The sequence below is a fragment of the Oryzias latipes genome, chromosome 23, assembly GCF_002234675.1.
Source record: "Oryzias latipes chromosome 23, ASM223467v1".
Classification (NCBI taxonomy): domain Eukaryota; kingdom Metazoa; phylum Chordata; class Actinopteri; order Beloniformes; family Adrianichthyidae; genus Oryzias; species Oryzias latipes.
Window position 1 is genome coordinate 23,119,545 of NC_019881.2, and position 15,126 is coordinate 23,134,670.

The window sequence follows — 15,126 nt, forward strand, 5'->3', positions numbered from 1 at the left end:
GTGTTGTGTTGCATTGCGTTGTGTTGTGTTGTGTTGCATTGCGTTGTGTTGTTGCATTGTGTTGTGTTGCATTGCATTGCATTGCATTGTGTTGTGTTGTGTAGCATTGCGTTGTGTTGTGTTTTGTTGCATTGCGTTGTGTTGTGTTGCATTGTGTTTTGTGTTGTGTTGTGTTGCATTGCGTTGTGTTGCATTGCATTCTGTTGCGTTGCATTGTGTTGTGTTGCATTGCATTCTGTTGCATTGTGTTGTGTTGCATTGCATTGTGTTGTGTTGCGTTGTGTTGTGTTGTGTTGCATTGCGTTGTGTTGCATTGTGTTGTGTTGCATTGCATTGCGTTGCGTTGTGTTGTGTTGTGTTGTGTTGCATTGCGTTGCATTGCATTCTGTTGTGTTGCATTGTGTTGTGTTGCATTGCATTCTGTTGCGTTGCATTGTGTTTTGTTGTGTTGCATTGCATTGCATTGTGTTGTGTTGTGTTGTGTTGTGTTGCATTGCGTTGTGTTGTGTTGTGTTGCATTGCGTTGTGTTGTGTTGCATTGTGTTGTGTTGTGTTGCATTGCATTGTGTTGTGTTGCATTGCGTTGTGTTGCATTGCATTCTGTTGCGTTGCATTGTGTTGTGTTGCATTGCGTTGTGTTGCATTGCATTCTGTTGCGTTGCCTTGTGTTGTGTTGCATTGTGTTGTGTTGTGTTGTGTTGTGTTGCATTGCATTGCATTGCGTTGTGTTGTGTTGCATTGTGTTGTGTTGCATTGCATTCTGTTGTGTTGCATTGTACTGTGTTGTGCGTTGCTGAATCTCCAGTCAAACTGCTGGTATCAGACGTGTTCTTCGATCCGACAGGATGTGACTTTCCTACTGATCAGCGTGATTTCTAAACGTGTTTCTCTCCTTGTTGTGACCCAGACTTCCATGTCATAATAAACTCCTGGGTTGTGTTTACGTTGTCGTATTTTTCCGTTCCGTCTCTCCTCTGAAGGCCGTGTGTGTTCTGCTGTAACCTCGCTCTGAACTAACGGTGGAAATGAAAACACAGACCAAAAATCTGACCCACATTCTTCCCGTCTGTCCTGAAAGTGACTCTTCCCGGTCTTCCGGTTTTATCAACTCAAAGACAGATTTCTGCCGTTTTAGACGTTTTTGTTTTTAAGCAGAAATGAACGCCAGTTTTTCAAAATAAAAGACCCACCTGTGTCTCTACAACGCCACATATCTGCAGAAAACCTTTCAGAGACACTGACAGATTATTGTTTAGGACTAAGTTTTCATCAAAAACACAGAATAGGGTTAATTCTTCTGAACCAGCTGCTGTTTTTTTGACAGGAATCCACTGATCCATCTAAGAGGCTGAAATCCACATGCAGTAGATCTTCATCCTAAGAAAGAAAATCTCTCGATTTCTAGTTTGTTTTTTGACAGAGGTTTTATCTGACCTCCGTTTACTTTCTGCTCCTCCGTTTGTTCATTTGCCCCTTTGTTGTCTTTGTGGTGGTCTTGGGTTTTGCTGCCTTGAACCTTATTGGCTTTCAGTTCCTGATTGCTTCACACCTGGCTGCTGTAACTCATTAACCTTCAGAGCGCTCAAACATCTTGCTTTCCTTAATCTTTTACCAATTTGAGGAAAAAGTTGCTCTTGATCCACCGTGTGGGAGCGGGTGTTTGTTCAGCTTTAGCTTAAGCCAAAGTCTGACCCTCGTGTGGAGGAATATCATTTGGAGGCTAAAGATCCACTTCACACTCTTCTATTAATGTTCATGCTACACTTTTGATGTCAGAAAACCTCAGGCAATAATCAAGCAGGTCAGTGACATCACCCATCCATCTGCTGTGCTGCTCAGGACGACAGCAGAACTTTTACTCCGTCCCGCAGTGGATGCACTTTATTTTTTAGCTGTGGACGTTCTGCTGGTTCTTACAACTTCCTGCAAGACAGCATCATGAAGAAAAGTCCGGGTGATTCCGGATTTGCATAAAGCTGCTTCTTTAATGGGGGTTTTGTCCTATATTATCTACATTTTCTTTGTTTCTTCTATTTTTTATTTCATACTTCATCAGAATCCCCGTCACTCTCATTGTGTTTCACAACAATGCAGTCTGTCAGGATTTGCTTTGTCATGCTGGTGTTTAGGAGAAGAAAGGAAAAAACTGTTGAAATATTTAGAGAAATCTAAACTTCATGTTTTTGCTCAGGTTTTATGAAGGCGTGTTGTAACTTTGATCCATTTTACAACACGCTTGCCAGCTCATTAAAAGCTCATCTTTAGTCCACGTATCTTTGTAAAGCGTTTGTTTTCGCTGCCCGAACACTGAAGCGCTTCAAAGCTTCACTTTCATTCCTAGAATAATGAAACGTTGGAGCACCTGAACCCATTTGAAGCAGTAAACCCGGACGGTTTGTGTTCTCGGCTCAGGCTCCGTCTGACGTGGCTCTCCTGTGCTTTCAGGACCATCACCGGAGCTCGCATCACTTCTCTGCCCACATCAGTGTGTGAACAGCTTCCCAACCTGCAGCTGCTGTGAGTCCAAACACACCTGAGCTCACCTTCATGTCCTGTGCTGCTCTGCGATGCGTTCACAGACACCTGGAATGTTCTCCCTCTCTGCAGCGACCTCTCCTATAACCAAATCCAGAGCCTGCCCAGTTTCTCTGCCTGTGAGAGCCTCCAGAAACTGTGAGTCCTCACTATTTTATTTTATTTTATCTATGTTTTTACTCAGTTATCAAACAGAAAACCCCCCAGCGGGGCAGGAAGGCGGGAATCAGTGCTTGACATCAGCGCTGCTGCTGCTGTTTTCCAGAGACCTGCACCACAACGAGGTGGAGGCGCTGGAGGAGAACACCTTCACCGGTCTGACATCACTGCGCTTCCTGTGAGCGTGCACACACACACAAGCGTGCACACACACACGCATGCACACACACACACACGCATGCACACAAACACACACGCATGCACACAAACACACGCATGCACACACACACACAAGCGTGCACACACACACACACGCATGCACACAAACACACACGCATGCACACACACACACACAAGCGTGCACACACACACAAGCGTGCACACACACACAAGCGTGCACACACACACACGCATGCACACACACACACACGCATGCACACACACACACACGCATGCACACACACCCACACGCATGCACACAAACACACACACGCATGCACACAAACACACACACGCATGCACACAAACACACACACGCATGCACACAAACACACACGCATGCACACAAACACACACGCATGCACACAAACACACACGCATGCACACACACACACACATGCACACACACACACACGCATGCACACAAACACACACGCATGCACACAAACACACACGCGTGCACACACACACACAAGCGTGCACACACACACGCATGCACACAAACACACACGCATGCACACACACACACAAGCGTGCACACACACACAAGCGTGCACACACACACAAGCGTGCACACACACACAAGCGTGCACACACACACACGCATGCACACACACACACACGCATGCACACACACACACGCATGCACACAAACACACACACGCATGCACACAAACACACACACGCATGCACACAAACACACACGCATGCACACACACACGCATGCACACACACACACACGCATGCACACACACACACACGCATGCACACACACACACACGCATGCACACAAACACACACGCATGCACACACACAAGCGTGCACACACACACACACGCATGCACACAAACACACACGCATGCACACACACACACAAGCGTGCACACACACACAAGCGTGCACACACACACAAGCGTGCACACACACACAAGCGTGCACACACACACACACGCGTGCACACAAACACACACACGCATGCACACAAACACACACACGCATGCACACAAACACACACGCATGCACACACACACACAAGCGTGCACACACACACACACACGCGTGCACACAAACACACACGCATGCACACACGCATGCACACACACACACACACGCATGCACACAAACACACACGCATGCACACAAACACACACGCATGCACACAAACACACACGCATGCACACAAACACACACGCATGCACACACACACACGAATGCACACACACGAATGCACACACACACACGCATGCACACACACACACACGCATGCACACACACACACACGCATGCACACAAACACACACGCATGCACACAAACACACACGCATGCACACAAACACACACGCATGCACACAAACACACACGCATGCACACACACACACACGCATGCACACACACACACAAGCGTGCACACACACACACACGCATGCACACAAACACACACGCATGCACACACACACACAAGCGTGCACACACACACAAGCGTGCACACACACACAAGCGTGCACACACACACAAGCGTGCACACACACACACGCATGCACACAAACACACACACGCATGCACACAAACACACACACGCATGCACACACACACACAAGCGTGCACACACACACGCATGCACACACACACACACGCATGCACACACACACACACGCATGCACACAAACACACACGCATGCACACACACACACAAGCGTGCACACACACACACACGCATGCACACAAACACACAAGCGTGCACACACACACAAGCGTGCACACACACACAAGCGTGCACACACACACAAGCGTGCACACACACACACACGCGTGCACACAAACACACACACGCATGCACACAAACACACACACGCATGCACACAAACACACACGCATGCACACACACACACAAGCGTGCACACACACGCGTGCACACACACACACACGCATGCACACAAACACACACGCATGCACACAAACACACACGCATGCACACAAACACACACACGCATGCACACAAACACACACGCATGCACACACACACACGAATGCACACACACACACACGAATGCACACACACACACGCATGCACACAAACACACACGCATGCACACAAACACACACGCATGCACACACACACACACGCATGCACACAAACACACACGCATGCACACACACACACACGCATGCACACAAACACACACGCATGCACACAAACACACACGCATGCACACAAACACACACACGCATGCTCACAAACACACACACGCATGCTCACAAACACACACGCATGCTCACAGCATGGTGGAACACTGGGAAATCCATTTCATTTAAACGTTACCGGAAAAAACAAGATGAGGTACAACAAAGACAACATTTACAGAGGAGGAACGAGATGACCGCGAGAGTTCAGGCTGCTCAAAGTTTGAGAGCAGAGCAGCTGGAAGCTCCGCCCACATGGTGCTGAGGCGGGTAAAGGAAGCGTCCGGATCTGAGAGTGGGAGGATGTGGAGGTGTAGAGGACACAGGACGGGTATGGGGGGCTGGAGCTGCTGGAGGACGCATGTTCTGTGCGGAGATGAGGGTTCAGCGCCCGCATGAGGCGCTGAGATGTGGACGGGTGGAATCAGAGAAGCGGTGAAGGTGGAGGATCAGAGTGCTGCTCCTCCACTGATGGAGTCAGCCCACAGCGCCTCCTAAGCTTCAGCATCATGTCTGAACATCATGACTGATCATTTAAGACCCCCCCCCCCCCCCCCCACGTCTGCGTTAGAAACAAAGAGCAGCTGTTACGCCCGGCTCCAAGCCGCTTAATCCAAACGAGCTGCTGAGAAGCAGATCCAGCAGACCTGATGGACTGAAGAGAGGAGAAACAAACGGAAAGTCTGGTAGTTTCAGACACACTGAATTCTATTTATGTATCAGAAAAATAAAAGTTTTCAAATGATCATCAGATTCACTCACAGGAGCTGCTGGGGGGGGGTGAGGACTTGTGAAAATCGTCTGTGTCGTTGCTGCAGAATCCTCTAAAACACATTTCTGGTTTCCCCTCATTTTCTGGATGAAATGTTGTTTTTAGTTTGAAGGCCTTCTATTAGCTTTAAAAACCACTTTTAGCTTCTAAAATAAAGGATTTTAGTATGTTTTCAAATTAAAATGACCATTAGTACTAATGAGATAGACAAAATCCATCCAGACATCCACCTGTAAGAATAAACATTCATATATTTTTTCAAATGATTTGAACTGACACATTGCATGGAAATGGAGAAAATCCATTAGATGATTGTCTGAAATATCTACCTAATAATTATATTATTTAGCATTTTCCCTGAAATATTCAACCTATAATTAAGTGTTAATGTAATCATTGGTTTCAGTGCTACCTTCTAATAAAAGTCTAATTCTGATAGTTTTATTTAACTTGAATCAAACATGGGAAGTTTTTGTTTGAGACGTGTTTCTGAAGGAAGTGAAGTGGATTTCCCTCCTCAAAGCTGCCGTTTGTGTCTGGCAGAGATCTCTCCTGGAACCGGCTGTCGACCGTCAAACCCAACGGCTTCTCTGCTCTGCCGGCGCTGAACAGACTGTGAGGTTCTACCATCACAACCAACGAGCGACACAGAAACAAAATCAACCGGATTAGTTATTGATGCCACCCCACCTGTCTGTGCAGGGATCTGTCATCCAATCAGCTGTCATCTCTGCCCCTGAGCGGCCTGCAGACCTTGACTCACCTTCGCCTGGCCGGTAACGGTCAGCTGATGGAGTTAATCGCACGAGAGGACCTGCCGCGGGTCAGGTGAGGAGCGGCGTCTCCGGGTTTGGAGGTGGAGGTCCGGCCTCTCATGTTGGTTCTTGGCAGGTGGATGGAGCTTCCCTACGCCTTTCAGTGTTGCGCCTTCATCTCCTGTGACAGGAAAGGAGGTTCGTCCTGGGAGAAGGAGGAGGCTGTGGAGGCGGCTGGGAGAGATGCCGCCGTTCTCTCCAGTCAAGGTGAACCTTCTCCCTCAGAGAGATGGGTTAAGATTTGTGCTCACGACGTGTCATGGCAGCCCTGAGCCTAAAATTAGTAACAATAATATTATTGTTAACAATATTACGCATCTGAAAACACTTTCTTCTTCCTGTGACACACTCAGGGTGGACAGAGTAGCTGTGTGTTGCTGCCCTCTGCTGGATGGTTGTGGTTTTCACAAACGTCCATCACAACAACAACAAGTTCATTTTAAGCCAAACAAATCAAAGATCTGAACTTAAAGACAACTACTGGAACTGTGTTATTTATACGTGTTCACCAACAGGCCAAAAGCCATTCATAGGCAAAGCATAGACTAAAATCGCAGAAATATCACATAAAATGTACCAAATTATTATAATAAAACTGTAAACATAGTCAATAAGTTAAAATAATATAAAACTGAGACATTGATGGTTTCAAGTTTTCACAAACCTTTGATAACTGTAAGTGGGATGTTTTTAGACCACTCTGTATGATCGCCACGCCGAACTCTGACTTTAATTAGACTGTAATTAGTCTGGGAAAGATGTTTGGTGCTGATCCTGTCAGATAAAAATCCTTCCAGGGATTTTTCCATCCATCTGAACAGGTTTGGAAGAACGTTGTCCTGCTTTGTCTCTGCAGCAGAACCGGACTGGGAGGACTTTCTGATGGAGTTTGAGGACGGGCCCAAACCTCAACACGCCGTCCACTGCAGCCCGACACCAGGTACCCACTGCAGGTTCCGTCAGGGTCAGAGGTCAGGGTCAGAGGTCAGGGTTAGGGTCAGGGGACACTTTTCAAATATGACGAGAACTTCTTCCACAGAGCAGCAGGACTTCAGAGTGTCCTTCCTGAAGTTCTGCAGCTCTGAAGGATTTTGGGGAAGCAAAAAAGACTAAAGATCAACCACAGGATCCCCTGGAGATCTGGAGAAAAGATTCACAAATGCAACCAGACGTTTGAAGGAATCCAGAAGAGACTCCTCCAGGCTGCAGCTGCTGCTCCTGAAAGGATGAAATCCAGATTGTGAAACTCGTCTTTGCAGAAGATCAAAGTAGAAGTTTGACGGTTGAATTGTTCATCCGGTAAAAAAGCAAACCCAGTTTCAGTAACGGTGTTCTGCAGGTCCGCTGAGGCCGTGTCGCCACCTGCTGGGCAGCTGGATGATCCGCGGCGGGGTGTGGCTCATGGCAGGAACCTCCCTGATCAGTAACAGTCTGGTGGTTCTGGCCGTCTTCTTCTCTCCTGCCAGCTTGGTGACGCCCACCAAGCTGCTGATTGGTCTGCTGGCTCTGGTGAATGGGCTGATGGGAGTTTGGGGGGGGTGGCTGGCCGCTGTGGACGCCTGGACCTTTGGAAGCTTTTGGAGGTAAGAAACCAAAACCGCTCAGAGGTTTGGGTCACTTTGACCCTCCGGGTCTCTGAAGTCACCGCTGTGTTTGATGCCGACTCGCCGTTAGTGTCGTTTTTATTCAATATGAAACATTAAACGTTAATAAAAGTTAATAGTTTTGAAATTTGTGACAAATCATTGGGATTATGGGATAGATCCTTGGAAGATTGAATACATTTACATAAGACAAACTTTGTTTTGGAAAGTAAACATTAATATTTATCTATACGGTTTGGATCTTTATTATAAAACATAAAAACCATAATTATTCTCATTTATTCGTTTTTTTTTGTTACAAAACGGTTCATCGTGAAAGTATTGTGTAAAAGAACCAGAAGGTTGACCCAAAAATCTGTTTGACATGGAAATGAATAAAGCAGATTGTAAAGTAGGATTAGTAGTGGTGGGGTCAAAAAGGCCCTAAGGCTTAAACATGATGACATTTACCATTTTCTAGGGTTTTTATCTTCTCTGGGTCAGATCTGCTCATCTTAAGTTTCTGACGTCACAAAGCCAAATATGGACATTCATTATGTTTCCTAAATATCGTTAAAAATCTCCCCCCTACAGTTTAAGTTTCACACTCTGCTGGGGGTCAACCGTGACCTTGTTTGACCTTCATGGGCCTCGCCTCCTGTCCGCAGCAGACGCCTTTGGACGCCTTTTGTTTGTGTGACTGTTTTGCTGCTGGTTGCAGGTTCGGAGCGAAGTGGGAGAGCAGCTTCCTGTGTCACCTCAGCAGCTTCCTGTGCGTCTTTGCGTCTCAGACCGGACTCTTCCTGCTGACTGTCGCCGCTCTGGAGCGATGCGTGGCGTCCGCCGTGCGCAGTGGCGGTGAGGGCGGCGGCAGCTGCAGAGCGAGCTGGAAGAAGACTGGCAGACGTGAACTCAGGATGTCTTCTCTTTCTGCAGGTCGCTCTGCCGGGTGGCCGCTCTGGATCCGTCTGTCCATCTGTCTGTGTTTCCTGCTGGGCGCCGCCATCACGCTGCCCCCTCTAGTGGCTGGAAACAGCAGCACCTCCTTCTGTTTGCCGCTGCCGTCCGTGTCCTCCTCCTTGGCGTTCTCCGTGTCCATGGTGCTGTTTGACTCGCTCTGTTTCCTCCTCATGACGCTCGCCTACATCCGTTTTTATTGTCAGAGCAGCAAAGCAGCTCCTGCGTGTGACGAGGAGGCGGCGCTGACCCGACACGTGGCCTGGCTGCTGTTTTCTGACTGCCTCCTCTACCTCCCTGTTGCCTTCCTCTCCTTCTCCTCCCTCCTGCGGCTCCCCGCCGTCGGGCCGGAGGCGGCAAAGGCGTTGCTGCTGCTCGTGGCGCCGCTGCCAGCCTGCGTCAATCCCCTGCTTTACCTCCTCTTCAACCCGCTCGCCAGGGAGGAGCTGGCGTCGCTGGCCAAACGCACGTGCAGAGGCGTGGCGCCATCCAAGCTATGGAGGCGAGCGAAGGCTAGAGGAAGCACGCTGGATTCAGACTACGACGAGGATGTGGAGAAACAGTCGTGCGACTCCACGCAGGGGCTGGTGGCTGTTGAACATTTGAAGGAGGAGGAGGAGTCGAGAGGAGCAAAAGGCCTCCATTCAGCGGAGGCTGCTGGCCTTCATCACTAAACTGACACACAGAGGGAGAGGAGGCTGAAGATCTGACCTAACAAAGCAGCAACATTGAACACGAGAGGTTTCTGACTCATCCACACTTTTCAACATCTCAACTTTCTGATTGCGGCGGCGGTGGCGGCGGCGGTGGCGGCGGCGGTGGCGGCGGTGGCGGCGGCGGCCCTGCAAATCGATCATGTGGAAAGAAACGTTTTACAGATTGAGACGTCAAATCCCAACAAAACAACCCATCCAAGCGCCTTTCCTGTAAGAATCACAACCTTCAGCCTTAGAGCTGCAGATCAGAATGATCAAACAGAGTGGTGGGAGCATCATGATGTGGGCTGGAAGGTCTCTGAACACCAGAATGCAGAGATCTGCTCTCTACTATTTACCCTTTAGTAAAGTCATTCAGTAGCTTCCTGGAACTGTAAGAGGTCGCATAGAGGTCATGTAAGGCCCGATAGTTAGGAACCGGAACTTCCAAACTTTTTTATGTAATTAGAAGCAGGTCCCCCCACCCCCCCCACCCCCCCAATGATTTTTTTAAATGTTTTCTAAGGAAACTTCAGCTTCATTCAGTGTTTGACCCAAACACATCCGGACACACTGGTGTCCATTACCGTGCTTTTACTTTGAAAAACTCCTGGGTTCGCAGCGCCGTGTTAGCAAACGTCGGCCCAAACGCTCGCGGCAGCAGCTGATGTTCTGGCGAGCGCGTGTGAGAACTGCAGCAGGCCTGCGAGCTCCGTCACAAAGTCAAACCTCGACGTGAAAACAGAGGCGACTCGGGATTTGAAGCTCAACCGTTTCATTTGAATAAAAAAGAAATTCCTGAAGTTCTTCAGGATGGAACTTCCACAGGATAAAAGCTTCTCTGTCGGTGTTTGAAGAGGTTTTAAAGTTCTACTTTGGATTCTGGAATCATGGATCATGAGGATGTTTGTCCTCCTAAAGACCCAGACGAACATCTGGGACTGAGACCGTCCGGTTCTGAAGAGGACGGTCTGAGCTGAGGTGGTTCAGGGACCAGTTTAGGGGATTCTGGTCCCATGAGGATCTGCTGTGACCGTTATGTGAAACGGCCTCAGACTGTGGATCCAGATGAACCAGAGCCCACCCCCCCTCATGAACGGACAGTTCAACTCCCCCCAATGAGGAGGTGGAGGCTGGGGGTCTCCCTCAGTGTTGGGAGGGTTATGCAGGGTTCTACAGGTCCTGAGTGTACCCCCCAATCAAAAAGAGCCTGGTTTGGATGGGGGGGGGGGGGGGGGCATCTTTGTGAGACCTTCCTGCTTCCTGCAGAAAGATGGTTGATGGTTGAAGTAAAGAAACTGGTTTCTCGTTTTGGTCTGTAAAGAACAAAAAGTTTGTTTAGCAGAAGAAAAAGGTTTCAGTGAAACGTTTGCCTCCACAATCACAAACGTCTCAATGACTCCTGCTGGGATTCAGCGTCCAAACCTTTAGTCCTAAACGCCGTTTTTCCGCCTTCGGACGGTTTGCAGTTTTCTGATCGTTTCCCTTCCAGCCTGCAGGAGTTTCTGCAGAAAATTCCCATGAAGCTGGAAAACTGGGATAAAAGAGGAGGGGCTTTGTCCCGTCAGCTGCACCTCATGTTGGGGGAGGAGGTCATGAGTCACGGTGGAGCCGGACCGCATCCACAGAAGGTTCCCAGCCGTGTTTCCATTTTCATTTAGATTAGAACTTTTCCCATCTGGACTTAAATCCCACATTTAATAAAACAGGAAAGTTATTTTCTCTTCATCTCTTTTGGAAACATAAAGGGAAAAAAATGAGTTATTTTTCTATGATCAGCACTTAAAACGTCTAAAAAGTTGATGAGCTTCAAAAACTGTGAAGCCGTCTATTGTAAAGTTTTGTAAAACAACGTCGTTTTTGGAGGTAATTTAGTGTTTAGTTATGATGTCAAATAAAATAAAACTGGTTAAATAATCTGTTGTTTGTTTGTTCTTTGTGAGGAAAAAGCAGATCATGGATAATAAACCCGACTGAAAATAAAAGCATCCATCAGCAAAAAAACAGATCTTCCTTCCTGTTTGATGATGAAGGTGAGGTCAGAGGTCAACACTTCCTTTGAAGTTCCTCTGTTGGAATAAAATCAAAATAACCTAAAAAAGATCAACTGAACCAAAAAGATCGTCGTCCTGGTTTGTAGAAAAGAATTTCAGCTCCATGTTGGTGTTTGAAAAGAACGGCTAAAGACTGACGAGAATAGAATCGATTTCAGAAAAGAATATGATACAATAGAACTGAACTGACAGGATTATGATAGAAGATGTCTTTTAGAATAGAGTAGAATAGAATGTCCCTTATTGATCCTGCAGGGGGAAAGCGCAGCCAAGATGAAAATCTGATGAAAGCAAAACAATAAAAGGCAGAACTAGAATATTTTCATGAGTCTGCAGGAACTTTTCTGTTCACAGACAGTCAAGATCGCAGGCAGCAAAAACTCATGAATATGCAGATTCTGGGGCTCTGACGACGTTCATCGCTTTATCAAAAATGACCACCGACCTGGAGGCCACGCCCTCAAAATGGACATAAACAAAACAGGAGCTGCACAACCCGGGTGTCACAGCTGAAGCAAACGGAGCACGCTTCAGTCCCGGGAGACAAAGCGATGACCTCATCACTCAGTCCCAAAAGAGCTCTCCAACCGGTTACAACTCAGAACTTTAGAACCAGTCCAACAGAAAAAGACCCAAAGGTGGTTCTGAAGTGTGAGATCAGAGAAACCTTCACTGCAGTCATTCCTCCTTCATGAAAGCACATTCGGCTCCTCTCATGATGGTTCAAACATGTTTTCTGTGGTCCACTTGGTCTGTGGTCAACACACATGATTGTGAGGAAATGGGTCTGGGTTCTGATGGGTCACAGATAAAGGATGTTTTTGATGCAAACGGGATTCTATTAGTGACTCAGTGTTCATCTGCAGAGACGTTTTCATCAGGATGTCAGTCTGCAGCTGAGCGTTCAAACCGTCTCATCCAGGACGCGGCGGGAACGTAAGCAACGCTTGGATGCTCCTGGAGAAATGAGGAGGAGCTCTGACTCCGCCTCCCTGCCTCCGTTTCTCTGGAGAGGTGGTTGACCCTCCCCATCTCTGCTTGGTTCCTGACGTCTTCAGACGCGTCGGCGCTTAAATCCGGACGAATGAAGCTGCGGATGCCTGAAGGCGGGTGGTGATGCTCATCCTCTGTCTTCACAGAGAACCGCTGAGGTAGAAGGTGGTTGCAGGAGTTTCTGGATCTGTGCTGAATGTAAAGATGACTCACAGCCGCCTGTCAGTCATTCAGGACACCAATCACAAAAAAACAGAACTCTGTCTTTTTCATGAGGATCAAAGTTTTGTTTTTACAGATTTAAATGTAAGGAGTCGGAGTGAAAACTAAAGCTTGACCTCAGCGTGCCGTGATGGGAGGAGCCACAGGGTGTCGCCGCTCTTCAGAGCTCAGGAGGCCAAGCAGGAAGTGGGCGTCTGGTTTCCTGTCAGTGACTGGGCGTCCGACGTTCAAGCAGTCCATGTAGACGCTGTCAAGTGGTAGGGGGTGTGGCCTTCTGACAAGCTCACTCCTGACTGGTGAGAGTGGTTTCCACTTAGGACATCTGGCTCCAACATGGAGGCGTCCGCATTGTATCAAAAGGCAGACTAAATTGACTTCATTTGGTTGGAGCCGGAATAAACCATTTTCTATGGATGACGTCACTCAGTCAGAGGTTTTTGTTTGGGGATTTTTCATTTCAGGGATTTCTCTGGACACTTCAGCCTAATTGTTGTGTTTCGTCTTTTGTTGGTTCTTCTTGTTTGCTGTGAATCACTTGTTTGGTTCTGCTGGGATGGTTCAGTCCGATTTGAAGAGTGAAGTAGAAAAACACAATCTTTGAACACAAAGAGAAACAACAACAGCAAAGGTTGCTGGAGGCTCAAGGTTATGATGTCACACATAAGTACACACACGGACTCACACACGTCATCCATCAGGCGTGTCTGCAGCCTCACAAACGTCCGTCTTTGTGCAGAGGTGAGCCGTCTGGATGCAGCCACTCAGTGCAGTGGTCTAACACTGTGGAGTCTCCAGTCAGCCAGCAGGTGTGTTCAGGTGAGTGTGTATCATGATGTTACTGAAAGCAGAGAGGAAGGAGTGACACCCCCCCCCCCCCCCCCCCCAGCTTTACTAAAACAGCAGCCAATGCTTTGTTTTCAATAAACTGGACTCACCGTCAGAACTGGTCTTTGCTGCTGAAACCGTCTCAAAAGCTGAAGAGCGTTGGATCAGGTCAACAAAAGGTCACAGAGTTTGTCAAACACAAGAAGAAAAACACCTTAAATAGAAGCTTTGCCTCCAGTGGGGGTGAAAAGGAGGAAAAGTGAACACCTGATTGATTATTTACACACGATTGACTGAACTGATCCGATCCTCCCTCAGAGGAGTTTCCGTCGTCTTTGTTCCATTTCTTGCGTCACTGTGAGTCACCAAACGCAGAACGGATCGCCTGAACGCTCCGGTGTCTGCAGATGACTGAAACATCTGGAAAAGACTCAATCTCTTTGGTTTTTTTACTGTTTTTGTGTTCTTTGAGACATTACTTGGTATCCTTGCTGTAGAGTCCAACTCTACAGTTTTATGACTTTTTGACGCTGACCCACTAGAAAGTCTGAAAGTTTCGTGACTTTTCTCTCAGATCCAGGAGATCCGCCGTCATCCATCAGCTGATTTGACTGCAGTCATTAAAGATTTCAGTCAAGTTGTAGTTTCCTGCTGTTTTCAAATGTTCTTGTTTAAATTCTTTGTCTCTTTAGTTCTCTGTTGTTTGCTGCCCCCTGCTGGCCACAGACGGAGCAGCACAGCAGTTCCAGCTGATCCTGATCTTATTGTTTTCAGAAAGTTTGCTTTTTCACTCATCAGTCAGATGTTTTTGTGACAGGTCACTGAAACCATGGAAACCACCATTAAAAAAACAAATCATGGAAAAAGAATGACACCAAACAACGATGCAGAGATAAGATACGTTATCTTCTTGCTTCCCGCTCAGCAGAGAACATCAGACTCCGGAGCCATAAACCGTCCGGAGAGGCGTTCCTGTGAAGAGGAAAATCCAGGAAAATGTTCAAACTTTGGGACAGATTTCTGTTTGGCTCCTTGGAAGGGATCGGTTGTCAAATCTTTTCTGAACAGCTCAGGTCAGAATCTCAAGTCTGAGCGTTTGTTCTCCATAAAAACACA

General features: G+C 47.6%; 1 protein-coding gene across 4 annotated transcripts in view; it reads left to right on the top strand.

Annotated features, from left to right (window-relative positions):
• Positions 1-10,041, top strand: part of lgr5 (leucine rich repeat containing G protein-coupled receptor 5) — a 39,964-nt gene extending 29,923 nt beyond the window's left edge. For 3 of the 4 annotated variants that reach the window (XM_023952228.1, XM_023952226.1, XM_023952229.1), the window contains 10 exons: positions 2,446-2,517; positions 2,608-2,673; positions 2,801-2,872; positions 6,410-6,481; positions 6,569-6,694; positions 6,758-6,888; positions 7,538-7,621; positions 8,021-8,264; positions 8,986-9,122; positions 9,201-10,041. In XM_023952228.1, coding sequence (XP_023807996.1) covers positions 2,446-2,517; positions 2,608-2,673; positions 2,801-2,872; positions 6,410-6,481; positions 6,569-6,694; positions 6,758-6,888; positions 7,538-7,621; positions 8,021-8,264; positions 8,986-9,122; positions 9,201-9,895 — 1,699 coding nt within the window. In that variant the 3' untranslated portion in view covers positions 9,896-10,041. The remainder of the gene's footprint in view (positions 1-2,445; positions 2,518-2,607; positions 2,674-2,800; positions 2,873-6,409; positions 6,482-6,568; positions 6,695-6,757; positions 6,889-7,537; positions 7,622-8,020; positions 8,265-8,985; positions 9,123-9,200) is intronic. The other variant, XM_023952227.1, reaches the window with a different exon arrangement.
• Positions 10,042-15,126: the final 5,085 nt, after the last annotated feature.